General features: G+C 42.8%; 2 protein-coding genes across 2 annotated transcripts; one reads left to right on the forward strand and one right to left on the reverse strand.

The window, feature by feature from the left end:
* Window positions 1–6,846: 6,846 nt before the first annotated feature.
* On the reverse strand, window positions 6,847–7,587 carry ascl1b (achaete-scute family bHLH transcription factor 1b). Its single transcript, XM_034535803.1, has one exon. It carries the CDS (start codon window positions 7,456–7,458, stop codon window positions 6,847–6,849), a length of 612 nt encoding a protein of 203 aa, XP_034391694.1. The 5' UTR covers window positions 7,459–7,587.
* A 3,663-nt stretch (window positions 7,588–11,250) lies between these two features.
* On the forward strand, window positions 11,251–14,882 carry irf7 (interferon regulatory factor 7). The gene is made up of 10 exons (XM_034535915.1): window positions 11,251–11,386; window positions 11,561–11,714; window positions 12,137–12,308; window positions 12,402–12,502; window positions 12,643–12,694; window positions 12,791–12,907; window positions 13,019–13,224; window positions 13,966–14,167; window positions 14,302–14,417; window positions 14,546–14,882. The coding sequence occupies exons 1-10, from the start codon at window positions 11,379–11,381 to the stop codon at window positions 14,732–14,734; spliced, it is 1,317 nt and encodes a 438-aa protein (XP_034391806.1). The 5' UTR covers window positions 11,251–11,378; the 3' UTR covers window positions 14,735–14,882.
* Window positions 14,883–15,476: the final 594 nt, after the last annotated feature.

Genomic DNA, 15,476 nt, shown 5'->3' on the forward strand with positions numbered 1-15,476 from the left:
TATAAACTGATTTATACGATTTTGTTTGCAACATTTTGATTTGAAAAGTAACTAGCTGTCAAATAAAGTGGAGTAGCCTACATAGTACAATATGTTCCTCTGAATTGCATTGCATTATGAAGTAGCATAGAACTGAAGAACTCAAATAAAGTATACATTTCCCAAAAGTGTACATAGGTACTTGAGTAAATGTACTTGATTTGGATTGTACCTCATTTGTACATTGCTTTTGAAGGGTCTCCCAGATTTGCATTTATAATAAAAAAATGTGTAAAAATGTGCTTGTTTTGGGGCTATGTGACAGGTGTCCTAGATTTTATGGCTCATAAGAGAAAGTGAAACTGAACCTCAGGCTGAAAAATATCCCCTCAGAAACCTGTGAGTGACATCACAGAGGTATACATATATTCTTTCTTTGCTAAGAGACCTCTAATAATAGACACTATTAATGTTTAAATCATAAGTACATACTCTAAATCAGTGGTTCTCAAATGTGGGTACGTGTACCCCTGGGGGTACGTGAAGGCCCTCTAGGGGGTACGTGAGATTTGTTTTAAATATATTTAAAATGAGCATCCATTAAAAAAGCTTGGAAAATAGTTTTTTAATAAATATTCAATAAAATATAAGTGTAAGTTCACAAACTGAATTGTATATATTATATATGAAATATGACACTTATGGCAAAAATGCTGCGTATTACATATTTTTTTCAACCCAAAATGCTTTGCACTGGTCAGGGGGTACTCGGCTGAAAAAAATATTTCACAGGGGGTACATCACTGAAAAAAGGTTGAGAACCACTGCTCTAAATGATAGATTATCATTACACTCACTAGCACACTAAAACATATACTAATCTGGCATTCTTTTAACCATTGTCTCCATCACTAACTTGGTTCTCATTAATTTATAATGTAGATCTATCCTGCACTTAAAATCATTCAGTTTTGGTAGAAGCTCCAGTTCATGGTCCGCATTATTTTGTCCACCATCCTCTTTCCTACACCTAACTTCAGGCATCAGCTCCAGCTCTGTTCTTCCTTAGTAAGCCCACACAAGTAAAGAAAACCATCTCCCTCTCAAGGACAAGCAGCCCACTCCAGGCTGCAGGCTGCAGTGTTTTTGAACCATCATTACAGTCATTAGGCAAGAATAAGCTCTGTATCACAGGAGTCCACTCGCATCCAGTTTAACCCAGCACAATTAGTACATCCGTTGGAGTAGAATTACCCTGTAAAATGAGAATGCTCTGGACAAAAGAGGCAGAAGAGTTGGAGTTGGAAAAAAGAGGGTAAGTGTGAGGGAAACGGAGAGAGAGGAGGAGAGAAGAAGTAAGGGAGAGATTAAAATTGTTTGAATTGGGTCCACGCTCGCCCCATTCATTTGGTATTCTGCTCAAATCAGGGCTTTTGTTTGGCCTGGCGTAAAGTAGTGTCAATCATCTCGACCCGGTTTTGTAGAATGGAGAAATTTATTATGAATTTGCTCTTGCAAATAATGAGGACTACCCCCTGCCTGCACTCCCTTTCCCCCCTCCTTTCCCCCCCAAGCCACCTCTCCTCTCTCCCCTTTGCCTGCACCCCCATATCAATGATGCAGAATAGGCAATAGAGAGTGAAGTTAGCAATCTCAGGGCCACTCGCACACTGGACCCACATCAAAGTGACAGAGACGTCCAATCAGATTTGTCTTACAGGCATTACATGATGAATATGGTGCGGCCGCAGCACAAAAGCGCCTTTGTGTCTCCTCCAAGCAGAGACTATTCACAGCCCGCCACAGCCAGCCAGAGTGGAAGTAAATGGCCAAAAGGGCCCAGGCCAAAAAAAAAGCACCCAAACTTGTGCTGCACAATGGCCCATGCAAATCACAGCCCCCGCCACCTCCACCCTACCACACATCCCCAGCTACTCCATCCCTCCACCCTTCAGGCCTGAGCTCGGTTCCTCCTCTGCTGGGTCGTCTGAAGTTTAGGGCCTATTCACACACATATAGAGGTGTCAGTTAAAAGTGCTGAGCTGAACGCATTCAAACGTTCATTTGAAAAGAGAACGTTTTTTTTCAGAAAAGAAAAACACGAGTCGAATGACTGACTTTTTTGTCAAAAAGTAAGAATGACTTGGCGGCTATGGGCAAGGCTCCTATTTAGTCAGACTTTTGATGTGGAGAGTGACACACACTGGAGTGACCCTGATATGTGTTTGAATTGAGAGTAATTATTAAATGAAACATGCGTGATAGGCCCATTTTGCCCAAGAGAAAAGACTTATATTGATCCACATATCCAGTCCTTCAACACAGTGATGAACATTACGACTCGGTGCATGACTCTGATTCTAACTGTCGAACATCTTTAGCAGATATTCAGTGCAATGGAAAACTCCTTACATCTCCAACTGAGAAAAGAAAAGCTTAGGCAACATCCACAACACCCAAAACTCTTTAAGTATCTAAAAGGCTGTTATTATAATGGCTCAGAGTCAATGTGACCTGCAGTATCTGACCATAACTTCTATCAGGGCAAAAACGGAGCATTAACAGTGATTAGTGCAAAGTGCGTGTGTGTCCCTTGCCTTACTACCCACCCAGGACCTTACTAAATCAATAGCCACGGGGTCAGCAGATTTGACTGAGTATAAACGTGTCTGTGCCTCTGCTTAAACATTAACACCTCTGTAAGCATTGCTCAAGGTCGTGCACCATCTCTCCTTTCATCTACATCATTGCTCTGTACGGTCATCCCTCTTCTGTCTGAACCGTATTTATCGTATTAGCATCCAGATGTGGCTCAAACTATTGCTTTATGTGTTGTTTATATTATTTGCATTACTTTCTGTGAGAAAATAAATTGATGGTTTCATCGAGAAATTTTATTTGTGTTCACTGCCATGGTAAACTTAGAGGAATCAAGTTGTTTTATCTGCTAATTGGTTCTGGAGTGTATGCGTTTATTGATTCTCTATGGTCAAATTAAATGAACTTAGAGGAATCAAGTTGTTTTATCCGCAAATTTGATCTGGAGTGTATGCGTTTATTGATTCTCCAATTAAATAATTAATTATTGTGTATAAATAAAGCATCAGAGACATGGGCAAGTGTGATTGTTTTTTTAAGTAATGCATCAGAAAAAGTTCCTGATGCACCTGTTGCTTTGCTGGCAGATGTGGCTCTGAGCTGTGATTGGTGGGTTGTCTATGACATATTCTTATATCTATATTCTTAGTTTCAAGTCAACTTAAGATATGCGTCATAATTACATTACATTACATGTCATTTAGCTGACGCTTTTATCCAAAGCGACTTACAATAAGTGCATTAAACCATGAGTCCAAACTCAGAACAACAAGAATCAAGCAAGTACAATTTCTTCAATAACGTTAAACTACAGAGTACTATCCGTAAGTGCCATTTAAGTGCTACTAAAGTGCTAAACTACAAAGTGCTATCGGTAAGGGACATTTAAGTGTTACTAGAGTGCTACTACGGCTCTACCTTCCCTATTCAAGGTATAGTCGAAAAAGATGTGTTTTTAGTTTGCGAGTTCTGCTGTCCTGATGTCTATAATGAGATAAATGTCATAACTTATGATAAAGAGTTCAGCTCTTGAGACTTAAAATGAGTCAAATGAATCTCCTACTGAGTGAAAAGTGCAAAGCACATCCACTTCAGCCCTCACCTAGACAGCGGTGCAAGTCATCACAGCTGTAAATGTGATACTCAGATGTGTTGTGCAAAATAAACTACACTTGAAACTCCTGATTTTTGAAAATAAATGTTACACCCTATATATATCAAGGTTTTTTCATTAGACTCAACTAACATTGGAACAACTGAAGGACAAACAAAACAGTTAGAATATATTCTGGTATCTCACATCTTTAGTGGAGCTGAAATAAATGAATGTTTTGTAATATAGTTGTTGTTATTTTGCTAAATGGTAAGGCTTAGCATTTCATTTCTAAATTAATCACGAGAAAGTGAAAGAAAAAAATTGTTGTGTTATTAGTGGCAGTTAGACTGTTATAGTGTAAATATTGGCAACCATTAAAAGTATTCATGTTGTGGAACATACACTGGAAAACGTTTGTTGCCGACGGCGTCAAAACATAAAAACAACGAAGTTTGTGCACCAAAACTAGTTCAGCAGTGCGCGACGCCCCACGCGACTGGATGGCCTCGCGTTCATACACAATGCTTAAAGGTCCACAGAGCACTCTGATGACTGCATGCAGAGCAACAGATGACCCCTCGACACCCCACTCTTGCCCAGTTTAGCCCTATTATAATCTAGGGATGTGCGCATTTGGCGTTTCCGTGGTGTATGCATACATCATGGCTTTGCGAAGAAAATCGCATGCATAAATCAGCTGCATGTGATTGATTATTCACCATTGGATTAAGCCAAAATTAACATCGCCCTTATGTATTGTCATAGTGAAAATGACAAGTTGACATGAATAAATCTATTTTCACCCCTACTCTCCCTAAATGGCTGAAGAGAAAATTGCATATCCATCTTAGAGGACAAGAGACATGCCGTTATTTTTACTTTGTGCTCTGGCCTCTGCTTGACACTGAAGGACATCAGAAACATCATTTCAACCGTGTAATAATAGAGCAGCGGGGTATTCTGTGCCATTGATTTGTCTTTTTGAATCCCGGTGACGTTGGAGGTTATAAAGCAGAGCGTAATTAATGTCATTTATCACTTGTTGGATTTTGTCACTTCACCGACGGGGCTCACATCATACGCGAGCCATTAACCAATAGGAGCGCAGAGCCTTTGTCACCGAGCGCAGGCACGTGGCTTACACCTGCAAGCCGCATTGTGTGCGTGTGTGTGTGTGTGTGTGTATGTGTGTGTGCGTGTGCGTGGGTGTGGGTGTGGATGTGTGTCCTTGCGCGCGCGCGAGAGAGAGAGAGAGCGAGCGAGAGAGAGGTGGAGCGTGTAATAATGCCTGTGGCACACTTTTAGGTGCAAAAAAAAACATCCCATATATCCTATTACACCCCGTTATAAATGCACGCTGTTCTGATATTCTTTTTCGTTTTTGGATTAATGTTGGCTGATAAAATGTATTTGAGTTTTTTTAATAAATACTAGGACTATAAGACCAGCTTCAATCAGCCTCTTGTTCCCAATTCCCCACTCCAACAGAGAGCACCAGGTGAAATTAAACTCGTTACTTCTCGTTCTGCCTCGCTGAATTTGGCATCAGTGTTAAATTACAATGGAAGATCTTCCATAATTGGCATAATGAGGCGCAAAGGCGCACACAATAGTGCTCACTATGTGGTGTTGTGCTCCCCATTTCGCAGGAGATGGGCTTTTTGGTTTGGCTGTGTGTCCCATGAAAAACACAGTTGGGGATACAACTAGTGTGCAACCCCAGGTTTTATTTAGATTGATCTCAATCGGGCAATAAGAATTTTGACCCCTCTCATTGTCTCGCTGACTTTCCCCGGGCCGTATTTCAAAGAGTCTATACCCTTTGAGATGCCTGAGTTACACCCCTTCTCCTCCCTCCCTCTCTCCCTGCGCTCCAGGCCCTTTTGGGCTATTGGGTGGAGGCAGAGTATACGCAAAAGAAACAATGCAATGCATGAAACGTAATATTAATCTCCCCGTCCTGAATGCAGACAAAGCGCCGTAGAAGGTGCACGTCTATAATGGTTATTGAGTGCTCACCCAGCTGCGCAATTTCCCCCCGTGTGCCCAAGCAAGACGGGAAAAGGTCATGCAGCAGCTTTGAATAGAAGAAAAGCTCACTAGTTTGCTCAATTACCGCCACACATCTCTCTCTCTCTCTCTCTCTCTCTCTCTCTCTCTCTCTCTCTCTCTCACACACACACACACACACACACACACACACACACATCTGAGAATAAATGTGTGCAACATTTGCTTAAGAACCAAACCACTACAAAAGGATATTATATAAATAGAATCATCTTTATTTATAAAACTTGTTTTACACAAAATATATCTGTTAAAATCAAATATTTACATTGTAGGCTACGGGACACGGAGAACAAGTGCATACATTGATAAAGGTCTCCTTACCACCTATTTAAAGAAAGAAAAAAGACATTCTGTCACAGCTAGCCTTGATATTGCTGTCCAGTCACACAACTGAGACATGCCACTCACTGCCTCACTGACAGCTGGCTCTCACAACACTGTCAGGAAAAGTGGCAGTCGCTGTTGTTCAAGAACATTGTTTGTTTGACTCGTGTACAAAAATATGTCTTCATGTTAAAACAATTCGTTGTATGATACAATTTAGTTATGAAATGGGGGGGAGGGGGGGGGGCAATGTAGATCACGAAACAGTCTGTCGACGCATCATGTTGCTTGTTGTCCTCCAACAGACGAGGCAGCGGAGGAAGGCAGTCCTGCTCTGATGATGCACTCATCAAACAAGTCCTCTGGGACTGCAGCGTCGACTCTGCAGAACCTGCTGTGTCACGTCTTAATTGCACTTATTCAAACATAACATCAACAGTTCTTTACTTCCACGCGTCAACGTGACACTGAGTCTAACTCCCTTCTTCGTGTGGGGACTTATAGACTCCCTCTCTTTCGCACACACGCTCTCTCTCTCTCTCTCTCTCTCTCTCTCTCTCTCTCTCTCTCTCTCTCTCTCTCTCTCTCTCTCTCTCTCTCTCTCTATTGCTTTGCTCCTGCAGAAGCAGCCCGGGTGAGGGAGGGAGGCAACAGATCACTTCCAAGCATCAGAGCGAGACTGATCTGATGCCTTTACCAAGTCTTTGTCAGTATTTGAAAGAAGGCAGCTGCTTTTACGCACAGACTTCTGCTGTGTGGTTCGGACGCTGTCAGCCTCAGTACCTGTCGAACCAGGTCGTAAAGTCCAACAGCTCCTGTTCCTCCGAGCTCAGAGGCTCATAACCGCCCTCGTCTGATGAGTAGGTGGAGTGAGGCGACTCTGGGTCGGCGGAGTAGCTGTTGGAGAGTGTCGGGGATGGCAACCCGCATTGGAAAGCAGCCGACACCGCGTCATGTTCGTCCAGAAGTTGTTGTAATGCCCTGATGTACTCCACCGCAGACCTCAGGGTCTCCACTTTACTCATCTTCTTGTTGGCGGCGCCGTTCGGCACATGCTGTCGCAGCGTCTGGAAACCCATGTTGACTTGTTTGACCCGGTTCCTCTCTCTTTCGTTCCGCCGGGCCACGGCCACCGGCTGCTGCTGAGGGATGGAGTAGCCGAGTCCGTTGAAGCTCAGACGCCGCTTGCAGCGCAGGAGCTCTGGCGAGCTGGAGCGCTGTCTCTTCAGCACCTTGGTTTTACTCTGGAAGCCGGCAGCGTTGGTGCTGGGGAGCACGGCGGGGTCAGCGCAGTCCTGGGCTGGGGCGTGCAGGCTGATGCTGGCGTGTCTTTCGGTAAATCCAAAGGTGAAGGCAGTCTGCGTGGTGGTGATGGTTGTGGTTTCCATCTTGCTGACAGTTCTTCTGAAGTGATGGATGCAGAAGGCGAGTGCAGCTTCCAACAGTGGGACGAGAAGAGCGGAAGGGGTTGGCAGTGTACAGCTCTCGTGTCCTTCGCGTGTGGACCGTGTGGCTAACTCTCGTCCAAGTCTCTCTTGACTGCTTACTCCACGAGCCGATCTGACCCAAACTTTGGCAGCACTCCTCTTTTTCAACACGCGCCCCAACACACACCCCACCCACCCCTTTTTTTTGGAGACGCACGCTTCGTCGCGAGGCCCCGCCCCCGCTGTGTGATTCTTCTGCACGCCGACTCCCCCGGGCCAGGCGCGTGGCTCCGGGAGCTCAATAAACAATCCCGAGCTTTCACTGCGCCGGGAGCACGCGCTGAGCTCATTTACATTCCAATGTCCCTAACTTGAAGGCCCATTGGTCGATTCAAACGGCCTGCAACCGTGCAAAGAGAAAGAAAGGCGGAAAAAAAGACAGAGACAGAAGAAAAAAAGAAGAGAGAATAAAAAAAGTGAATGGTTTGGTTCTTTGAAATGCCTTTTGAATTTGACAATGTCCCCTGGCAAGTCTTCAAATTATCAGCCCCCCCCCCCCCCCCCTCCGCCATCTTTCTCCCCCAGCTCTTTACAACACAAATACCAAGGACGCTCTCCCCTGTATCCAGGCTACAGCTTTATATAGCTAAATAAATTGCAAGCGTGTCTCTGAGCACAATAATTGGCAATTATAAAGCTCGTAATGTAAGAGTAAACACTTTTTATGACACGGAGACGTCCGAAAGCCCATGTTACATCTCAACTCAGTGGTCTGCAAGTCCAGTTTGTTGTCACAATTGCTTGACACGTGGAACGTATTGTTCAACGCAATACAACTCTTGAACTCCCGTCTGAATGCAACGTTGTTTGATTTTGTGTTATATAGTTTTATATGCCCACAAATTCTAACAAAAGCCAAACCCAACTCTAAGTACAGACAAATGCAGTATTTCAGCACCACATCTGACTGGACAGTTAAACACAACGGCTTCTTCATCCTCTTGTTTGGCCTCTCTGTTAACAAAAGTCGCGGTATTTGCTTCAAACTATTTTGGCTTCATTCGCATTGTCAAAAGACCTTTGAAATACGCTTCGTACGTGAAAAGTCTCCTTAACGGGAAATTCTAGCAGCAACGAAGTCTGGGTGGACGTGTAATCGTTACCGGATAAAGGTGGGACACTTGCGGCCTCTGGCGGAAAAACATAGGAACTACGCCAACATGGGCTCAGAAGACACAGCACACTCATATCACCCACAATCAGATTGTCAGACCTTCATTGTCCACAACAAGATTGATCAATCATTGACAAAACTGAATCGACCAAACTTTTAACAGAATAATACTGGATAAATCAGTGTAAATACTGACATAATAATCCATGGTGCCTTCTTTTCCAAGCTTTTAAGTCATAGTTAGCAAACTTAAACCTGTCAATACGAAGTAATCTCCCAATGTCTGGTCATCTGTACACTATGTACTGTATATAAGAGACACAAATCATCTAGTACAATACAAAAAGTTGTTTCACTTGGCACCTCTCCCAAATCCCACTGCTTGCAGCATCTGTTTTCCTTCTGCATATAGTCAATATATTTTAAGCTAAAGATCTTTCAGCTTGAGATATGCAAGCACACGATTCATGGCCAAACTTGTTTATGTATTATTAATCTATTGTCTGTTTCATGCTTTTCTGCATGGCCAACAGAGGGCGTTGAGTAAAAAATAAAAAGTGAAAACTCTTTGTTACACACTAGCTCATTCAGCCCAGGTTATATATTTAAAGAGCCTCTGTACCTTGTGGCACCTCCACTGATGCTACATATGTGTTTAATAAAGATGTTAATGTCATAATAATATGTACTATGATAACTAGTGCCAAGTAAGTCATACATATACTACATGCTACTTTGTTGTGCTTTCATATAACAATTATTAGGAACATTTCTGAACCAAAATGAATTAATTTGCGACTATATAAATTTAAATTTCAGTTGTGTATTTATTGGAACCAGCAGAGAGAGAATCACTTCCTGAAAAGGAGCTGATTAGGGATATCAAACATGGTGAAATTCAAAAGAGACGTTTTGGAGAAAACGTTTTGAACTTCTTGGAAATGGTTTGCCAGAACATGTTGGGAGCGTTCTCAGTGAGCCAGCAATGAACCATTGACAGTCTGGGGAAACATTCTTATCCTATTGTTTTTATAGCCTCCTCAAAGAAATACAATCACACACACACACACACACACACACTAATTTATTAAGTCAGTGTTGCTCATAGGTGAGGGTGCAGCTGTTTATGAGAAGCGTAGCAGGTGCGTTTATCCTTCTGGGTACCAGCACAACAGAGATAGGGAGAGATAGCAAGATTCAGAGAGAGACATGAAAGAGGAAGGAGAATCTTGAATCCGACTGATTCCCAGTAAAAATGCCATTTAAATAAAACCAAAAATGCAACAATAGTTGTGCCTGCATAATAAAAGTTCCTCATCCGAAGACTCATGTATACATGCGTCTGTGCTGGCAAAATAAGGGCCTCACTCGTAACTCACTGTGGCGTCATACTATGAGACTAGAAAATGTGATCAGATCAAAACAGTGGACCTTTCGGTCACATGATCTGCACCTTGTATGTATGTAATATTGAAAATATTCAATATTTCTATTTACAGAACAAGACACTTATGAAATTGCCTTCGTATTGTGAATACAAGTGTGAAACCGGATGTGAGCCATCCGTGTGGTCTTTCAATAACCAAGCTTTCCTTCCTGAGAGGCCTGTGTTTTCTAGAGGGGCTAAGCAGTATTTCCAATGAGCGGGAAAAGGGAAGTGCTCCATTAGAATATGTATCACTTCTTTATTCCTTACACATGTGTACTGGGTTGTAGCCGTGTTAGCCATATTTCTCAAACAGCGGAAGATTTAATTGTTATGATGACTTAGTTCATCACAAGGGACACGGCTAGACTATAAAAGCAATCTTCCCAACAAAGGGAAGTAGGCTTAGCAGGCACACTAATGCAACACACAGTATCTGACCTTTAATGCTGTGTTTGTGGGTAAAAGGTTGGATAAAACTGTCTGGTTAATAGCATTCTGTCTCATTCAAACACATGACACAACCGCACATCTGCAGGATTCTTACTCTGAAAGTCCCACTTTACACTTGAATACACTGCACATTTGTTGCTAACTATACGGTAGTCTCACAGGTGGATTCCTTAGTCTAGATTCACTGTAACAGGGCTGGTTTCATGGGACGCTATTTAAATGAGCAATACTCTCTAAATACAGCCCCCATGTCAGAGCAGGTGGAGTATGGAGTTCTCTGGGGGGTCACTTGCATTACCAAATGTTCTGTGTCTGCCTCTTCCAGTCAGACATTACAACCACATTTAATGCAGTATATTAAAACCTCCATCTTTTTTTGACTGCACCACAGCATGTTAAATGTCTGGTGCACTATTGTATATAATCGATGCCAGTTATGACGTCTTCATTCAGCGTCACCTATGGAAAAAGATGATGTCCACATGTGTAAAAAAGTATCAAAGGCGGACAATTGTTCGGCATCACGGCTTCTTGTTGTCTCATTTAGCCACTTGTTAGCAAACATCCTTTTGAGTGGGGAAACAATTCATTTCCGGGTTTTCGTTCCAAATCACATACGCGAGCTGCTTAATACGCTCAGGAGGAGGTGACGTGTTGTTTATCTCTGAACTAAACGCACCCTGGCTTGCCTCGGAAATTCCGACAGAGTTGTGCCCTGCCCCTGACAGCCAGGGGGAGGGCACAACTAAACCGGACGTTGCTTCTATAACTTCAGCGAAGGTGCAACGAGCATCAGTAGCTCCACCAGAGCAACGCATCTCCTGAGCAATGGAAAGGTAGGGAGACAAGCACACTCGCCTCTTTCTCTCCTTTTATGAATATATTATTATATTATCATCACGTTTCTTTCTTTTGTTTTGTTGCGAGTGGATTACGTGCGTGCGTACGTGCGTGCGTGTGTGTGCGTGTGTCTGTTGTATGCGACGCTGATCTGTCATGTTTCCTCTCAGCCTTAACAAGCCAAAGTTTGCCAGCTGGCTCATAGAGCAGGTGGAGACGGGCCAGTACACGGGCCTCCGCTACGAGGGCCAAAACAAGTTCAGAGTCCCCTGGAAGCACAACTCCAGAAAGGACTGCAACGACGAAGACAGTAAAATATTTCGGGTAGGTTCAATTGCCTCCATTAAACTTCACTACTGTGTAACATGTTGTTGGCTTTGTTGATATCGCTCTGACACAAATGTTGTAATACTGTATGTTTTTTTCTATATAAGCACTTTTTGATGAAAAATGACTTTTATGTTATTTAAAGATAATTCCTTCACCTCATTACTGGCACAACACTTACAAGTATGGCAGGGGCAGTTATAGCATAGCAAGGCCAGCGGTGGCACTTCCACTTCCCCTGAGTAGTGGAAGTGAGGCACAGTGGAAGTGGTAATATAAACTCTATTACAAGATCATAATCACAATTCAGTTTGAGACTTATCGCAGATTTCCAGTAGGGCGTCTTCATTTCTGATGGCAGGACAGCGCCCTTTTTGTGCACATTGGCAGAGTGTATTTAAACTGCTCTCGGTTCACAGGCATGGGCAGTAACAAGTGGAAAAATCAGCGAGTTCCCCAACGACAAGGCCAGATGGAAAACCAACTTCCGCTGCGCACTGAACAACCTCTCTGTGCGCTTCAAGATGATAATGGATAATTCCAAGAATTCGGACGACCCTCATAAGATCTATGAGATGATCAACACTGAGTGTAAAACAATAGTCCCTTTATCCAATACTTCTATTACCACCATTTTGTAAGTTGATTGCAAATGAAAGGTGCCTCTGTTTTCTCTATCTGCAGACAACTATGAAAGTCGGCCCACAGAAGACTCCCAGGAGGATTCTGTCATGACTCAAGATATCTACAGCTCCCCCGTAGAGTGCTTCCCCTCAGGAAACGAGGTGCCGTAATGCCTAGAGCGCACTTTTACTTCTCTGTTGATGAGTTTCATATCACAAAGATTTTATTTCTGGCATTTCCTTCCCTTCAACATTTATTACATGCCTACATATGCTTTATGCCCTCCCCACCCCTCAAACAGCTTAATCTACTTAACAATTTCATGGCCTTGGATCTTGGCAACCAGACGTCAGGTACAGTGTTTTATGCAAATGAGAATGCCATTAAAGTTATGATTTTACATGAAGAGGTTAAATGTTCTCTAATTTGCTCTGTATTGCCTTCAATAGAGGAGCAGCTGTGGCCAGAGGACTACGGTCAGCACGACCCAACTGCCCCTGCAAGCTATCCTGTAGCAGCTGAGAACCAGCCGCAGCCTTTACCAGATCAGCCTTCTTACTGTGAGGGTACGTTCAGCCGATAAACAACTAATTCCTTTATTGAAATGCTAGACCGGAAAGAGAGGTTTCCAATTGATTATCTCGTAAATATGTGATCATGTTTTTGTTGTTATTCAGTAAATCCTCCACCAGTCCTAAGTTCACCTCTGCAGCAGCCAAGTATATTTGACCTGGAGATCTCCATCCACTACAGGAGAAGGGAAATGCTAAAGATCCCATTGACCACTTCCCTTCTCCAGCTCCACTACCAGCAGGAGGCCACCGAGCTCAATGGCTATCATCTCTGCTTTCCCTCAACAGACAGTCTGCTGGACCGCAAACAGGTACGCGATCAGCTGGGCATTGTGTGTGGCCTAATTTAAGAAAACCCTCCATAAACTACTGAATAAAAAAACCCACCTGTTAGCAGTTTATCTCCCTTTCTTTGGCCTACTTTATGAATAATATTTCCTGCAGTTAACATGTCATTGTTTGTCTTCCTCTTCACTGCCTCTGCTTGCACATTACTGGTTTTCCTTCTGTTGTGGACCAGTGGCATAGTGTGAACCTATTGGCAGGAATGTGTATCATGTCAGCGACAAACGTGAAGATGCACAAGACACAACTGGACACCCACTCATAGAAACATTGCTCTTTAGCACTGCTAGTGGTCAGAATGGTACCTTTTTACGTGATTGTAATATGTGCCAGTGTAATTACATTTTAAAGAAAGGCTCACGTCTTCACCATGCGACTTGTTCATTTGAGCATTAACTGGAGGGACACGTTTCCAAACACTTCCGCTTTGAAAGAGGGCTGGGCAGAGTTTAAAGTTTGCTCCTCTACAAAGAAGTTTGATCAGCTTGAAGTCAGAAACTATAGTTTGTGTTAGTGCAAGAGCTTCTTTTGACACTCAACCCTTCGAACAGCCTTTCAACATGAAATATAGAAATCAATCAAAGGAGAAAGAAATAGTGAATATTTAGGATAGCATTGTATCCAATACACTGCTGTATATCCTCAGTGTGCCAACGCTTCTTTTCTTTCTGTAAAAGTTTCTCTAATCCCAACTTTTTGTACACCAGGTTGAGTATACCAACCGCATCCTCAACAGCATCCAGAGGGGTCTATGCCTGGAGGTACGGGACACTGGTATTTATGCCTGGAGGCAGGACAGGTGCCATGTGTTTGCCAGTACCAGTGATCCCAGTGTGGCTCACCCAGACCCAAGAAAGCTGCCCCAGAACACCATGGTGGAGCTCCTCAACTTTGCTAAGTATGCACATGGTAGGTGTGGATAACTTGATCATTTGAACAAAAAAATGACTTATTGCCTATATTCTTACTATTACATTTCATGTGAAGACAACATAACTTTGCACTGTGAAAAGAAATGGTTCTAAATCGGGTTTCCGTTTCAGAACTGAAGCAGTTTAAAGAGAACAACGGCAGCTCTCCCGATTACACCATCAACATGTGCTTTGGAGAGAAGTTTCCTGATGGAAATCCTTTGGACAAGAAGCTCATCGTAGTCAAGGTTACCTACCCTCTTTCCTATTTTTCCTGACCTTTACCTCAAATGCACATACAGTATTTGAGATAATCTCCCTTCAGTTATGCATTTATTTTTTTAGAGCTGTAAAATGTATCTCTTTGTCCATGCAGGTGGTCCCTTTGATCTGTCGACACTTTCATGAGATGGCCCAGATGGACGGGGCTTCGTCTCTTCACAGCGCCAACGTCAGCCTCCAGATCTCACACAACAGCCTCTATGATCTTATTAACTCTGTCTTTGGTCTGCCGATGGATGAAGAGCCAGCACGGGCTGCTGCATCTTTTCTACCTCAGTCCTGAAACGTGATCTCTCACTTGCCCCTGATGTGGCCACACCCTGCTCTTATTCAAAGCTTTGCTCAAAGAGCAGCCAAAACTGATGACCTGTTGACTGTGTTAGGGTAGATGAAACAGGAAGACACAGAATTAAATTGGTATTGCATAATGGGCCATTGTTTATCCACCCTTCTTTTTAGGATTATCTCCTGTTCACATTAGTCACAAACTTAAGGCAAAAACTGACATTTTTGTATCACTACATAAGTAGAAATCCTCCATTATTGGACCGTTGCATTACTCAACTCAAAGGCCAATGGCCTTGCCTTAGAATAAACTACGATAACTGTAAATGTCCAATCAACTCTTAATACAAGTTATGGTTCAATTGATGTATGCAAATGATGCTTAACATAGTAAATCCTGTGGTAAAAGATGCTACGTATTTGATCACATATTTATGAGCCTGTAACTGTTTTTAAAGATTGCACTATATATATATATATATATATATATATATATATATATATATATATATATATATATATATATATATATATATATATATCCATCCATCCATCCATTTTCAATACCGCTTATCCTCATTAGGGTCGCGGGGGCGCTGGAGCCTATCCCAGCTGACATAGGGCGAAGGCAGGGGACACCCTGGACAGGCCGCCAGTCCATCGAGGGCACATGTAGGGACATACAACCATTCACTCTCACATTCACACCTATGGGCAATTTAGAGATCAATTAACCTGCA

The sequence above is a fragment of the Cyclopterus lumpus genome, chromosome 6 (genome assembly GCF_009769545.1).
Source record: "Cyclopterus lumpus isolate fCycLum1 chromosome 6, fCycLum1.pri, whole genome shotgun sequence".
NCBI lineage: Eukaryota > Metazoa > Chordata > Actinopteri > Perciformes > Cyclopteridae > Cyclopterus > Cyclopterus lumpus.